The sequence below is a fragment of the Terrapene carolina genome, unplaced genomic scaffold (assembly GCF_002925995.2).
Source record: "Terrapene carolina triunguis isolate 2854851 unplaced genomic scaffold, T_m_triunguis-2.0 Scaffold21, whole genome shotgun sequence".
NCBI classification, from domain to species: Eukaryota; Metazoa; Chordata; order Testudines; family Emydidae; genus Terrapene; species Terrapene triunguis.
In genome coordinates, this window is record NW_020664372.1 from 42,299,606 (window position 1) to 42,312,208 (window position 12,603).

Genomic DNA, 12,603 nt, shown 5'->3' on the forward strand with positions numbered 1-12,603 from the left:
AATCTATTGTGCAGTATGCTGAAGAAGAGAAAAAAGAGCCAATGCAAAATGTCAGTAATTGAAAAAAAACTTATAGCATAGAAATGCTTCATTGAAATTCTAATAGCATTTACAAAGGATGGAGTGGACCGTGATGATGCCACATACTTCCACCCTTCCAGGAAGCTTTCCTCTGAAAAAAGAATACTTTTTAGCCTTACAGAAGGAAGTTATACTCCTCGCAGTTAGCTCATACAACCCGTGTACTGTGGTTTTAAGTCAAGATAGATCTAAGTCTGTCTAAATGCATTCATGAAAAAGAAACTATATTAAGTACTGTTGAAAATCTTAACTTTTTGCATAAAAATTATTTGTAAGTCTGTAAAGCACTGACAATCAGTTCACTGCAGACAGCTATGGACACATGCACAAACATATTGTTTGCAGTGTTGTTGTAGTCATGTCTGTCTCAGGATATTAGAGAGACAAGGTGGATTAGGTAATGTCTTTTACAGGACCAACTTCTGTTGGTGAAAAAGACAAGCTTTCGAGCTTACACAGACCTGAAAAAGAGCTCTGTGTAAGCTCAAAAGCTCGTCTCTTTCACCAACAGAAGCGGTCCTATAAAAGATATTACTTTGCCCACTCATAGATTAGAAGTTATGACACAGTATTATTTTTAAAGTAATTTAGACAAGTATGGTTGAACATCCACTAAAATCCCCAAGATTTTTCATGCCACACAGATAAGCTTCGCGAGACAAAGCTGCATCTAGATACCTCAATTCTCCGCTTAGCTTTGTCATAAAGAAGCTCTTCTTTTGTACGATCATCATCAGAATCACATTCTGAATCGGAGCTTATTTCTTTGCTTGGCTTTTTCTCTACCGATTGTTTTCCAACAGCTTGAGACTCTGTTTCTCTCTCATCTGAAGTCTTTTCATCTTCATCTTCACTTCCCTCACTTTCTCCATCTTCAGACTCTTCACTCTCTTCCTCCTCGTCATCATCCTCTTCCTCATCTTCCTCTTCCACTTCATTGTGTTCCTTGACTTCAATGTGGACAGGTTTTACCTCTGGCAAGAGGAGAGATAAAACTGAAGTAAAATACTCTGTCAAGATCACATCCCCAAAAACCACCATAAAGAGAAGTAGTAACTGAGATCAGGTTTCATTGTATAAACAGAACATGGACTAATTTTGTTTTATCTGTGTGAAGGAATAATTCAGCTGCACTAAGTATGGGAATAAACTTCTAAATTTAGAGCCAGTCAAAGCAGCAAACGTGAAAAATCAAAACAAAGCACTGCAATACAGTCAGTGCACCCATCAAGAATGATCCCTGCTGACCTAACGAGCCCTTTTCCAAATACCTGGAGTAATAAGATGTCTCTATTCAATTACACACCACGCACTTCACTTATAAATTCACATGCAGTCAGTGCAGGCAAGAACTTGTGTAGAATTTATGTCCCCCACAGATTTCTTTGCTTCCCTGCGGAAAAATGACTTTGATGGGGAAGCAAAGGGAAGCCACAAGAGTGCGACCCTCCCCAGCAGTATGTTTTGGGTGCTCAGGGCAGCTGGCAGAGAGGTAAGTCACTGAGGGGCAGGGGGCGGGACTGGGGAAGACCAGTGGCTCCTACCCTGCGTCGGGCTCAGCTGCTAGTTCTGGATGGGCAGGATGAGACTTCCTCTCCCCCCGCATGGTATCTGGGTCAGACCCCCCCCCAGATTTCCCCCCCCGCCGCCGGAAGCTCTGCAAACTGCCCCCTCCCCCGCTTCCTGCACCCATTGTTCCTCAGAGGCAGGGGAAGGGATCCCTGTAGAGGGAGCTGCTCCCCCATCCACCCAACCCCCATGCATCCAGACCCCCTCATAGCCAGAGCCACCCCCTCACATTCAGAACACCCTCCTCCTCCCTCCCCCCACCCAGATCAGCCCAAATCCCATCAAGCCTCCCGTACCCGGATCCCCACCCCACCAAGCCCCAACCAGCTGCATTGGATCCACACCGCATTGAGCCCCTCTCCCCCAGCATCTGGACCCCCCACTGAGCCCTCCCCATACCCAGCTCTATTCCCCGCCCCAGACACACCCCCATTGAGCCTCAACCACCTTCACCTGGATCCCCCTGCAGAGTGCCATTACCGTTACACCCAGAATCCCCCAACAAGCCCTGTGCAGCCAGATCCCTCCTGCACCCAGATCCTCCATTGAGCCACCCGCACCCAGACTGCCCCCCACAGAACCCTCTCAACTCACACCTGGATCCCCCCCACACTAAACCCCTCCACACTTGGATCCTTCCTTGCTGACATTTGAAGTCTGAGGCTGTGTAAGCGAGTGCACCCCCAACCCTCTTAATTCCTTCTCTTAAACCAGAGTCCTAAGTACATAAAGAAATCTCAGACAGAGGAGGTGGTAGGCAGGAAGTGTGGATACATAGAGTAGACTTAGAGCAACAGTTACTAGCAAGCAACCTCTTTCTTCAGGGTCCTCTGAGCTTTCCTACTCATGGGAGACTAGCAAATAGTACTGCCCAGGAGGAATCTGGGTGAGGAGTTTATCCCAAGCTACGCACTGTTGAACCATTCTCCCAAACAGACCACTGGATCATGATGCAAGTATAAAGAGCAGTGCCTGGAGGTGGGACACACCAAACTTCACATTGCTCTACGTAACTCCACTAGTGAGTTGTGCTTAACATATTCCACACAAGCTGCAGTGTCTCTAGTCAAGTAAGAGCTTGGCTACACTTGCGAGTTACAGAGCAATAAAGGAGCCCTGGGCACATTAGCTCACTGCCCGTCCACACTGGCAAGGCACGTAGAGCGCTGTGACTCTGCGGCTACAGCACTGCTGGTACTCCACCTCGGAGAGTGGAATAACGTTTGCTGCGCCCCCGCTGGAGCGCGGCACCAGTGTGAACGAGGTGTTGCATTACTGCGCTCTGATTGACCTCCGGAAACATCCCATAATCCCCTTAAGTCAAGTGGCCACTCTTGTCATTGTTTTGAACTCGCTGTAGGAATGCGGATATGCCCTTTCAAAGCCCGTTTCTGACAGCCGGCATGCTTATCTGCTCCGGGACAAAGGAATGCTGCTTGCTTTGAGTGAGTGAGAGAGGCGCACGGGGGGGGGGGGGGGGGGGGGTGCGGGGGTCCGGGGGAGGGGAGGAGGCCGGGGGGGGGGGGGGTGGGGTCTGCTGCTGTCTGAACTTACAAGACAGCATGCTGACACACTCTCAGCCCCCCAAAAACCCATTCTCTCCCCCCAACATACACACACACTCCCTGTCACACTTCACCCCACCCCCTGCATTTGAAAAGCATGTTGCAGCCACTTGCATGCTGGGATAGCTACCACAATGCACTGCTCTTTGTGGCGTTGCAAGAACTGCTAATGTGGCCACTCCAGTGCGCTTCCAGCTGAGAGTGTAAACACTTGGCAGCGTTTTCCCTGCAGCGGTGTCCAAAGGCTGGTTTACCTCCCAGCGCTCTACAACTGCAAGTGTAGCCATGCCCTAAGTCCTCAACCCTGTAAGATACTGGTCCTTCGAGTTCTATATAACTCAGATAACCTGTGTAGAGACAGGCTCTCCCTGACAGCTTTACCCACATGCCTGTCTAATGGGTTTTGTTTACTTGAGGTAAAAACAAAGGGCTCTTTTTTCTTATAAAGTATGACAATTTATTTCCCCTGGATAGGCATACGGTCGTCTCATGAGCCACAAATAACTCTTTAATGTGGCTCTTGGCAGCACATGATATTAAACCACTGTGATTTAACTATTAACCAGACTATGTTATTAACCAATCAGGATGCTTTTACTATGTTATTAGCCAACTGTAGTTGATAAAATAGTAATACTTGGTCAGTCATTTTGCAAACCTAAATATTTTCCTTGTCATACTGTTTAAATATGAATATATAGTGCTATAGTCAATGAAACAATAAATTCACACTACTGTGGCTCTTTTGGGTAATGTTGATTGCTAATTTGGCTCCTGAACCTCTGAGGTCTGAATATCACTGGTCAAAGAACATAAGAGGAAAATAAGCTAAGGTGGAAGCCAGATACCACTTAAGACAGGAAGCTATTGTGAGGTCTAAGCACCACTTTCTTTGGGCACTACTGCACAGGGAGGAGTAATCACTAGAGCTTAGAGCTCATCAACTCTTCTCACTGGTGTGGTTGCTCTAAAGAATGCTGTTTTCAAAGACAGGTTTTCTAAGGGAACATCCCTGAGAGATTCAAAGGGAGACCCCCCTTAACTTGGTGAGCACTAAATTTAAATCCAAGGAATGTGAATGTTTCTCTTGCTGGGGAAATTATTAGTAAATCCTTTAAAAATCTGACTACTGTGGGATGGGAATATATTTTTCCTTCCACTGGCTGGTGATTGGCTAAGAAAGCAGTAAAGTGGACTTTCAGAGAGACTAACAAGACCTTGGGACTGGAGGTGCAACAAACAGTCCAGTACCACAAGGATGTCTGCCTGTGATGGGGTACGACTCTTACTGCTAGACCACATCTTTAGGGGTAACCCTAAGGATTTAGGTATCACGGCTGAGAGGCAGAGGCTCCCCTTCTGCTCTCTGCAGTGAAAGAACTGACATGGCTGGGGCTATGCTCCCTTTGTGCCCTCAGATGGTAAATATCAACATCACAAGCGGGCACAAACACCCCAGCCTACCCCATCCGCAACAGATGTGGCTTTGAAGAGGGTCCCACAGCTTGTTGCCAAGGGGTGCCACATCCCCCAAGAGAAAACAAGAATTAACAGTCATGGTTTGACTAGGACTGCTTTGGATACTGGGAATTGTTCCCAAGTATTTAGCCTCTGCCAATGTCCCAAGGACTGGGCAGCTGAAGAAGGCAACTCCATCATTGCTGCATAAATCACCTCTACAGCTGCTCAGGCAATATGTGAACAGCTTGTTGCTATCCTGCTGACTGCCCACAAATATGCCAGTTCAATGCATCAAGCCAGCCACTTCATAGCTATTCTCAGTGGGAGCTCAAGACAGCTACTTCCACTGAAGCACAGAGGCCCAATGTAGGATCCCGGGAATATGTACTCTACACTCGTGAAAAGGTAGCCAAGTGGGGAGAATTCTGTATTTGGCAGAATCCTTCCTTCTAGATAGGAAACAAGAGAGCAATGCTACAGGGTAGAGCAACACAGACATGATTCTTTCATTATTTATCTACAGTGGAACAGCTTCAATAGGAGAGTGAGGGAGCCCCTCACTAATATTTACTAATAATTTACATCAGAATCCCATAGCTCAGTGGTAAGGGCACTCACTCACCTGAGAAGTGTTGGATAGGATTTGAACTGGTTTCTGCTGTTCAAGCAGAAGGGGAACTTGAACTGGGGGGTGTCTCATGCCCCAGGTGGGCACACTAACCACTAGCTAGAAGTTCTGAAGGAGGTCATCCTCCTCCTCTCCCATTCCTGGCCTTCTTGTGAAAAACAGTGTAAGTGCCTAACAACAAGAGAGGGTTTGCAGCTGAAAATCCCAAGCAAAGGGAGGCACCTCCCTGAAGCCTGGACTTAGGACCCTATCTCTGAGAGGGGGCAAGGCTTAGTACACACTCCTAACCTTGGCATCTCCCACTGGGTACCTCAGGCAAGGAGCCACCAAGCTTTTGTGAATCCCATTGTGAGGAACCTGTCTCTCCCCATTCATTGTATAGGGAGCCTAGGCACCAAACTCACTCAGGGTTTGTGAATCGCAGTTATTTCCCAGGCGCAAAGACAATCAGTGTCCCCACATCTAAATCGCTTTGTGAATCTAAACCTAAGTCCCCTCACCACCACCACCGCAAACACACAAACACCAACGAAGTCACTCACTGGACAGGATTTTGAATAATTTCTAAAAGTTGTCAATCAGGATAAAAATCTTAAACTCATACCCTATCACAGTTGCTTTATCTTTCACCTCCTTTTCTCCTGGTTGGGGGGGGGGGGGGAGGGAGAGAAGGAAGAGAGACAATTCTCTAACTAGAGATAGGTAGATGGATCTGATGTGGTCATAATAATCAGCACATACTGTTAACTAACAATGTTAAACTTGACCTGGATATAAAAACACTACCAAAGCTCTATTTACTCTCACACACCCACCTTTTTCTCTCTCTTCATCACTGACCATCGCTTCCCAGTCATCCAAACCCGCATCTGCCATTTCTTCTTCCTCCTTTTCTTCTGAAACTGAAAGAATTCCATATATGAATAAATCTTCACTAGGATTACAATATCCATGTTATATAAAAGTGCAAGAAATACCAGCAGATGACCAAAATGAAAATTTTGAGACTTATTTTTCTTATGGCAAAGTGGCAACTAACTCTTTTAAGCTCACAAAACTAGCATTACAGAGTAGCTCTAGAATTTACAGATTCTAGTGTTGCGGAGCTCCCCAGAGAATTCATTATGGGTTAAAGGGGGGGGGGGGGAAACGGACAATAAGACATGCTAGTCTATGTAGTAGTCCTCAGTAACATATTATGCCCCCAAGAAATAAATCCACTCTCCTTTTGTGAGATCATACAATCCAGCATTTTGGGTAACAGATCCATCCTACTAATGAATTTGTGATAGTCCTTACCTATTCAAAAAAGCTTGCTTACATCTCAGAGAACTCATCTCTAAAGGCCTCTGCTCTTTGCACAAGATTTCTTTGTTAGTCTAGTATTTGGCTGCTGTATCACATGCACCTGTGTCAAGAGCCACATGTCCTTAATAGAATAGTCCCCAATTAATAATTATCCACATGTAAGAGATACTCCTGGGGGAATTCTGTGCCACTGCACGTGCACAGAATTCATGTCCCCCGCAGATTTCTTTGCTTCCCCGCAGAAAAATGGCTGTCAGGGAAGCAAAGGGAAGCTGCAAAAGCAGTCATGCACCATTCCCTAGCAGCGCAGGTACATCGTTTCAGGCACCCGGAGCAGCCAGCAGAGAGGTAAATCACCACAGGGCTAGGGACACCACAGCCAGTGGCTCCTACCCTGAGCCAGGATCAGCTGCTAGTCCGAGCTGGAGACAGGAGAGGATGAGACTTCCTCTTCCCCTGCAAGGAGTTACTGGGGCTGTGTCAGACCCATGCCCAGAAACCTCTCCCAGCTGCAGGAAGCTCAGCATCCTCCCCCCATCACTGTACAGAGAGCTGCTCCCCCATCCACCCACCCCCGTGCATCTGGACCTCCCATATTCAGACACCCTTGCCAAGCCTCACCTGGTACATCCAGAACCCCCCCTAGCCCTGAACCCCACCCCACTGAACCCCCTACCTCCAGACCCCCACCCCCTGCACCTCACATCCAGACTCCCATGCCACTAACCCCCAACTAGCTGCACCCAGACCCCCACCCCACCAAGCCTCACTTCCCCAGCACCCAGCCCCACCTCTGAGACACCCACACCCAGATCTCTCCGCTGAGACCCAACCACCTTCACCTGGAAGTTCCTGCAGAGTCCCATTGCCCCTGCACCTGGAACCACCCCGCACTGAGCCTCTGTGCATCCAGATTTCCCCCACCCCTAGACCCCCCTCTGAGCTGCATGCACACGGAGTCCTCTCACCCCACACCTGGATCCCCCCCATACGGAGCCCCTCCAGACTTGGATCCTTCCTGGTGCGGAGGAGCATGGCCCCAAGGTGTTTCTGGGGCAAGCCCAGGCCTTGTGCTGTATAAGGGTTGGGTGCAGCCTCACCACTGAGTCATTGTCCCGGGGTGGGGGTTTTGGGAGGCGGGAGGGCCTGCAGGGTGATCTCCCACCTTTGTGCTGCAAGTGGCCTGTGCTCCCCACTGCCATGCTGGAGCCTCTGCATTTATTGAACAACAAATAAAACCTGCAGAATTTTAAAATATTGTGCACAGAATTTTTAATTAATTTTTTGGCACAGAATGCCCTCCGGAGTAAAGAGAGGTACCAAAGATAAGCAAAAGAAGATTTTGGTCCCATGGTGAGCTGTGGGGTTTTTTGTTGTTGTTGGGTTTTTTTTTGGAGGGGGGGGGTTATATGCCTATTTAGATTTAAAATGGCAAAAGAAGAGATGCTTATTCAAAGCTCTGTACACCTTAAGACATTAGTTATACAACATAACAAAACCCCAGTAATATTAAAATAATCATTCCAACAAGAAATCAGACAGACACACACCTATAGAGATTCCTTCCCACCTTTTATCGTTTCAGCCCTTTCCAAAAACCCTATTAAATAGATTTTTTTTTGTAGAGTGTCCGTAAGGTCGCCAAATTTGGGCTATTAGAAAGACAAGGTGGGGTTTGGGTTTTTTTGTTTTTTGATGTGGTAATGTAGCCGTGTCAGTCCCAGGATGTTATTTCCTGGAACTGACATAGCTGTAACACCACTGAATACATCAAATTTGGGCTATTTCAGACCAAGAGGAGAAGCAAATTTCAGAGTCTTGGAGCCCTCACAGCCACCCATTATCTTTTATGGTGAGTGGGATACAGCTCAGTCTACAACAGAGAGGGCAGTGAAAAAAATTGATCTGAAACTCTTATTTGCTGTATTCCAGATGTATAATGCCCACCAAAAACTAAGTCAAGCTCTCACAAAGCTGAAAGTTTTTCATCAGTGCCAGCCCTGTTTCAAACAATGTATTGTTTGAACCTGAACCTCCTTTTCAAGAACCAGAGGCTTAATAAGAAACAAATATTTTCCCCAGAAGAGTACAGCTGCTCAGGTTTCTGTACAATCATAAGCAATAAAGTAGTAGTTTCAATACCCCAGCACACTTAGGTGGATCTACTGGGGAGAATATTGACATTATGGAAGAATTTCAAGAGCACATGTATCTATCGTGGAGTGGTTATAGAGCTCCTGGTCCTCCACAGTTAGCAGAGAGGACCAGAATGGATTGCAGTGGGGAGCTTAATAAACGTAGGAACTTCCCACTGAGGAAGTTCTCTAGTTGCTGCTTCAAGCATGGCTCTCTGGGTTTATGTCTTCACACCACATGGGGTCAGAACGAGGCGAATCTCTCTACAGGAGGAGTAAAGGAAAGAAAAGACCCCCAGACTGTCAGAATGGTGAGTGAATGGGGAAAGTGGAAAATCAGGGAAGAGACCTATGAAAGCTACAGTAGGAAGGAGGCAAAGCCCTGTCTCAGCACAGCAATGGAGTCCATAGCACAAATGGCTCTGTTAAAGAAGTTTGATTTTGGAAACTCAGGCACTAGCCTTGTCAGATCAGGAGAATGGAACAATTCCAGATGACTTTTGGCTTAACAGGGAAAGCATAAGAATACTAGGTAAATGCCCTGATATTTGCCTTGGGTAGTGCTGCTGATGGTATCCTATGTCTTCTACCCCTCACTGATGAGGAAAAGAAAGAATACTTCAAAGTGAAAGAGGCTTTTGATGCCCATTTCATGGGCAGACAATAGAATATATGAAAGGGCCAAATTTAATAGGAGGTGCCAGGAAGAAGGGGGAAAACAGCTGAGATTTATTACTGCAGTTCATAGTCTTGCTCCAGTGGAAAAGGAAGCTCTAGCAGCCACTTGGGCCTGTGAACAGCTCAGTCCATATCCGTTTGGCTTGAATTTTAACATGGAAACAGCCCACAAGCCCTTAGAGGTATTACTGGGTTCAAAACCAACAGGATTAACCTTCCCTCTTTGATTCAAAGATTTCTACTACAGCTGATGTGATTTGTTTCCCCAACACTGACCGCATACCAGGGAAAGCGCTGCAGCATATGCTCTGTCTAGAGCCCAAATTGAGCACTGTAATCTTTTGTAACCCTTATGCTGAAATGTTCCCAATTAATATTAAGCTGTTAAAGATAATGCTGCAGTAAAACTCAATTTAGTTTTGAGGTTCAAGCTTCCAGGCCAGTTACAGAAAATTTATTCAGTAAAGGAACACTAGGTGTCACTTTGAATGATACAATCAAACTTTATTAAAAGAAAAAATGATTAGTTAAGCAAATAAGCATGCAGTTATTACTTACATAATACCACAATTATACTTACTATCAAAGATGAAGTGTATCAATGGGGTGATCAATCTATTGATAACAGAGTGAAGTATAGCCTTATAATCCTGGAAACTAATGGGACCTTTTTAAAAAAATATAAATTGGAGCTTTCCTGCAATTTAGCAACATGGCTCTTTTTATATTCTATTATACCACTAATTAACATTAAATGGCCTTTTACCATAATTGTATTTCTACCACCTTCTTACTGGCTCTTTACACATTAAGCCAGCTATAACCAAAAACATAACAGTAACATAACCCTGGGTCATGTCCTTGCTAACTCTTACTTTCCCATAACACACTCTCTCCAACTTATCTCTAAATTCTCACACTAACAACTTCAATTTCTGATACTACATCTAACAATGATGTTTAGGTTAATTTAGGCTCCAACTTCTTATTTCTTAACTTGAACCATCCTATAGGCTACAGCAGCCACCAAGAAGAAGAAACAGCTTTAGAGAAAGATGTCAAAGTCTACACTGACCTTGTCTGACAGCCAACTTTAGCAAACAGAGATGAAAAATTAAAGGATGAGACTTGCCAAAGAGGGTGGGGGGGAGGGGAGTTTGAAGGAGTCAACTTCCAACAGACCTAACACCACATTGGCAGGATGTAAATGATTTTCACACATGGCCAATGGCCTGCTTCTGAAAGGACAGAGTATTCTTAGCACTATGGTACTTGAGAAAGGGATGCTCTCCAAAATCCATGGAGGAGAGCAAGGTATAAACAAGTGCAGAACACAAGCAAAACAATCCATATAGAGACCTGGTCTGAATAGGCAAATTCAGACCTTTGTAGATGGCTGCGAGATACATAAAAAGGGGGGAAATGAAAAAAACAAAAAAACCCACACCAGAACCATTACTCTCTACTAAGACACATGACAGACCTTGGCAGCAGATAGTCACAGATTTGTTTTTCAGGAAAAAGACATACATACGTTTTTGTATTCAGTTCCTTCTCCAGTTATATTGATTTGGCTATACTTGTACAGATCTCTTCAGCACATATCATCCAAAAACTAAAATCAGTATCTGCAAGATGTGGAGTTCCTGAAGTCCTCATGTCTGATAATGGGCCTAAATTTACCTCTGAAACCTTCCTAGCATTAGGACTTTGATTTTGATCATCATGCAAGTAGTCCACATTACCCTCCAGAGTAACAGGGGGATGGAGAAAGCAGTTAAAACAACTTCTGCAAAAATCAGTCGACCCATATAAAGCACTCCTGGCTGGTCAACAAAACTTGCATCTGGACTTTCTCCTATAGAACTTCTGATAGGAAAATGACTAAGGACACCTTTACCTGTGGCACCAATGCAGCTTAAACTTAAGTGGCCCAACCCGAAGGAATTTTAAAATGGGATGCTGAAATTGAAGTTTTGTTACTGCTGAATTTTTATGTTTGGCACTGAAAAGAAAAACTACCTGAACTGAGACCAGGGAACAAAGTTTGGCTCAAAAACTCCCTGATATTTGGAATTGTTCAGAACTTGTCAGAAGCTCTCAGATCCTAAAGGGTGGAGATTCCAAAAAGACTTCTCCAGAGGTATCGGATTCATCTTCAACATTTCCAAACACAACAAAGAGGATCTGGGACCTGCAGTTACTCTGTCAGGAGGTCTCTCTCCTCCACAGGGGGACTCCATGCACAAACTCAAAAGATGAGAGAACGTGGTCTGGAAGACTAATCGGACTCTTTCAAACACTTGATCTTTAGAATAATCCTCAGGACTACTGAAATGCAATTCATAAGTGGACGCAGTAATATAAATAGTTTTAAGGAATTTGAAATTTATTGTGAATTGTGTGTATATACATTGATTTATAATTTCAGTTTTAAATTTTTTTATTATAAAAAAAGGGAGATGTGGAGTGGTTATAAAATTCCTAGTCCTCCATACTAAGGACTATGGACCAGGATGTGTTGCAGCAGCAAGTTTAAAAAATGTAGCAAGCTGCTTAAAGCATGGCTCTTTGTTTATTATCCTCACTCTATTACTCATCAAAAATGTTAAGGTGGATCACTTAGTAAAAGGACAATCATGAGTTTAATACTTCCCATTACAAAGGCCACATCTTAAAAGCATTGTTTTCTGCACACCAGTGGAGTACATTCCTGCTCTTCACCTGTTTGTATGGATTGGCTTGGGAAACTAAACTGCTCAGCATTTGTGAAAACAAAATCCTTTGGAATCTAGTCCTCTTGACAATGAGAGGACCAAAAAAACCCTCTCTGGCTCCAACTCTCCCAGTAGTGCAGGTGAGAGGTTTCTGAAATTTCTAATTGAGAATATTTTAAATGACTATGCCAGGCAACATATGCTTTATTAATTGTTTTAGTTGATTGTTTAATATTACTACCAACCTGGTTCTGAAAGAAGAATCTCTTCTTGTACTGGTGTAACTGGTTCGACAACTTCTTCAGTTGGGGAGGTCACCTCCATGGTTTCTGATATTGCAAGGAAATAAACAAAATCACTGCTATACTGTCTCTAAGAATAATGCCTAGAGGGATACTATCAACTTGGTTAGAGACATTTTACCACTGGATACCATTTTAAAGCCAAACTATTACCAAGAA

General features: G+C 44.7%; 1 protein-coding gene across 1 annotated transcript in view; it reads right to left on the reverse strand.

The window, feature by feature from the left end:
• Positions 1–12,603, reverse strand: part of EIF5B (eukaryotic translation initiation factor 5B) — a 66,810-nt gene that overhangs the window by 31,632 nt on the left and 22,575 nt on the right. Inside the window, exons 8-10 of the mRNA XM_024213538.1 lie at positions 12,388–12,471; positions 6,120–6,206; positions 760–1,055 (exon numbers count right to left, since the gene is read on the reverse strand). Of these exons, the coding sequence (XP_024069306.1) occupies positions 760–1,055; positions 6,120–6,206; positions 12,388–12,471 (467 nt within the window). The remainder of the gene's footprint in view (positions 1–759; positions 1,056–6,119; positions 6,207–12,387; positions 12,472–12,603) is intronic.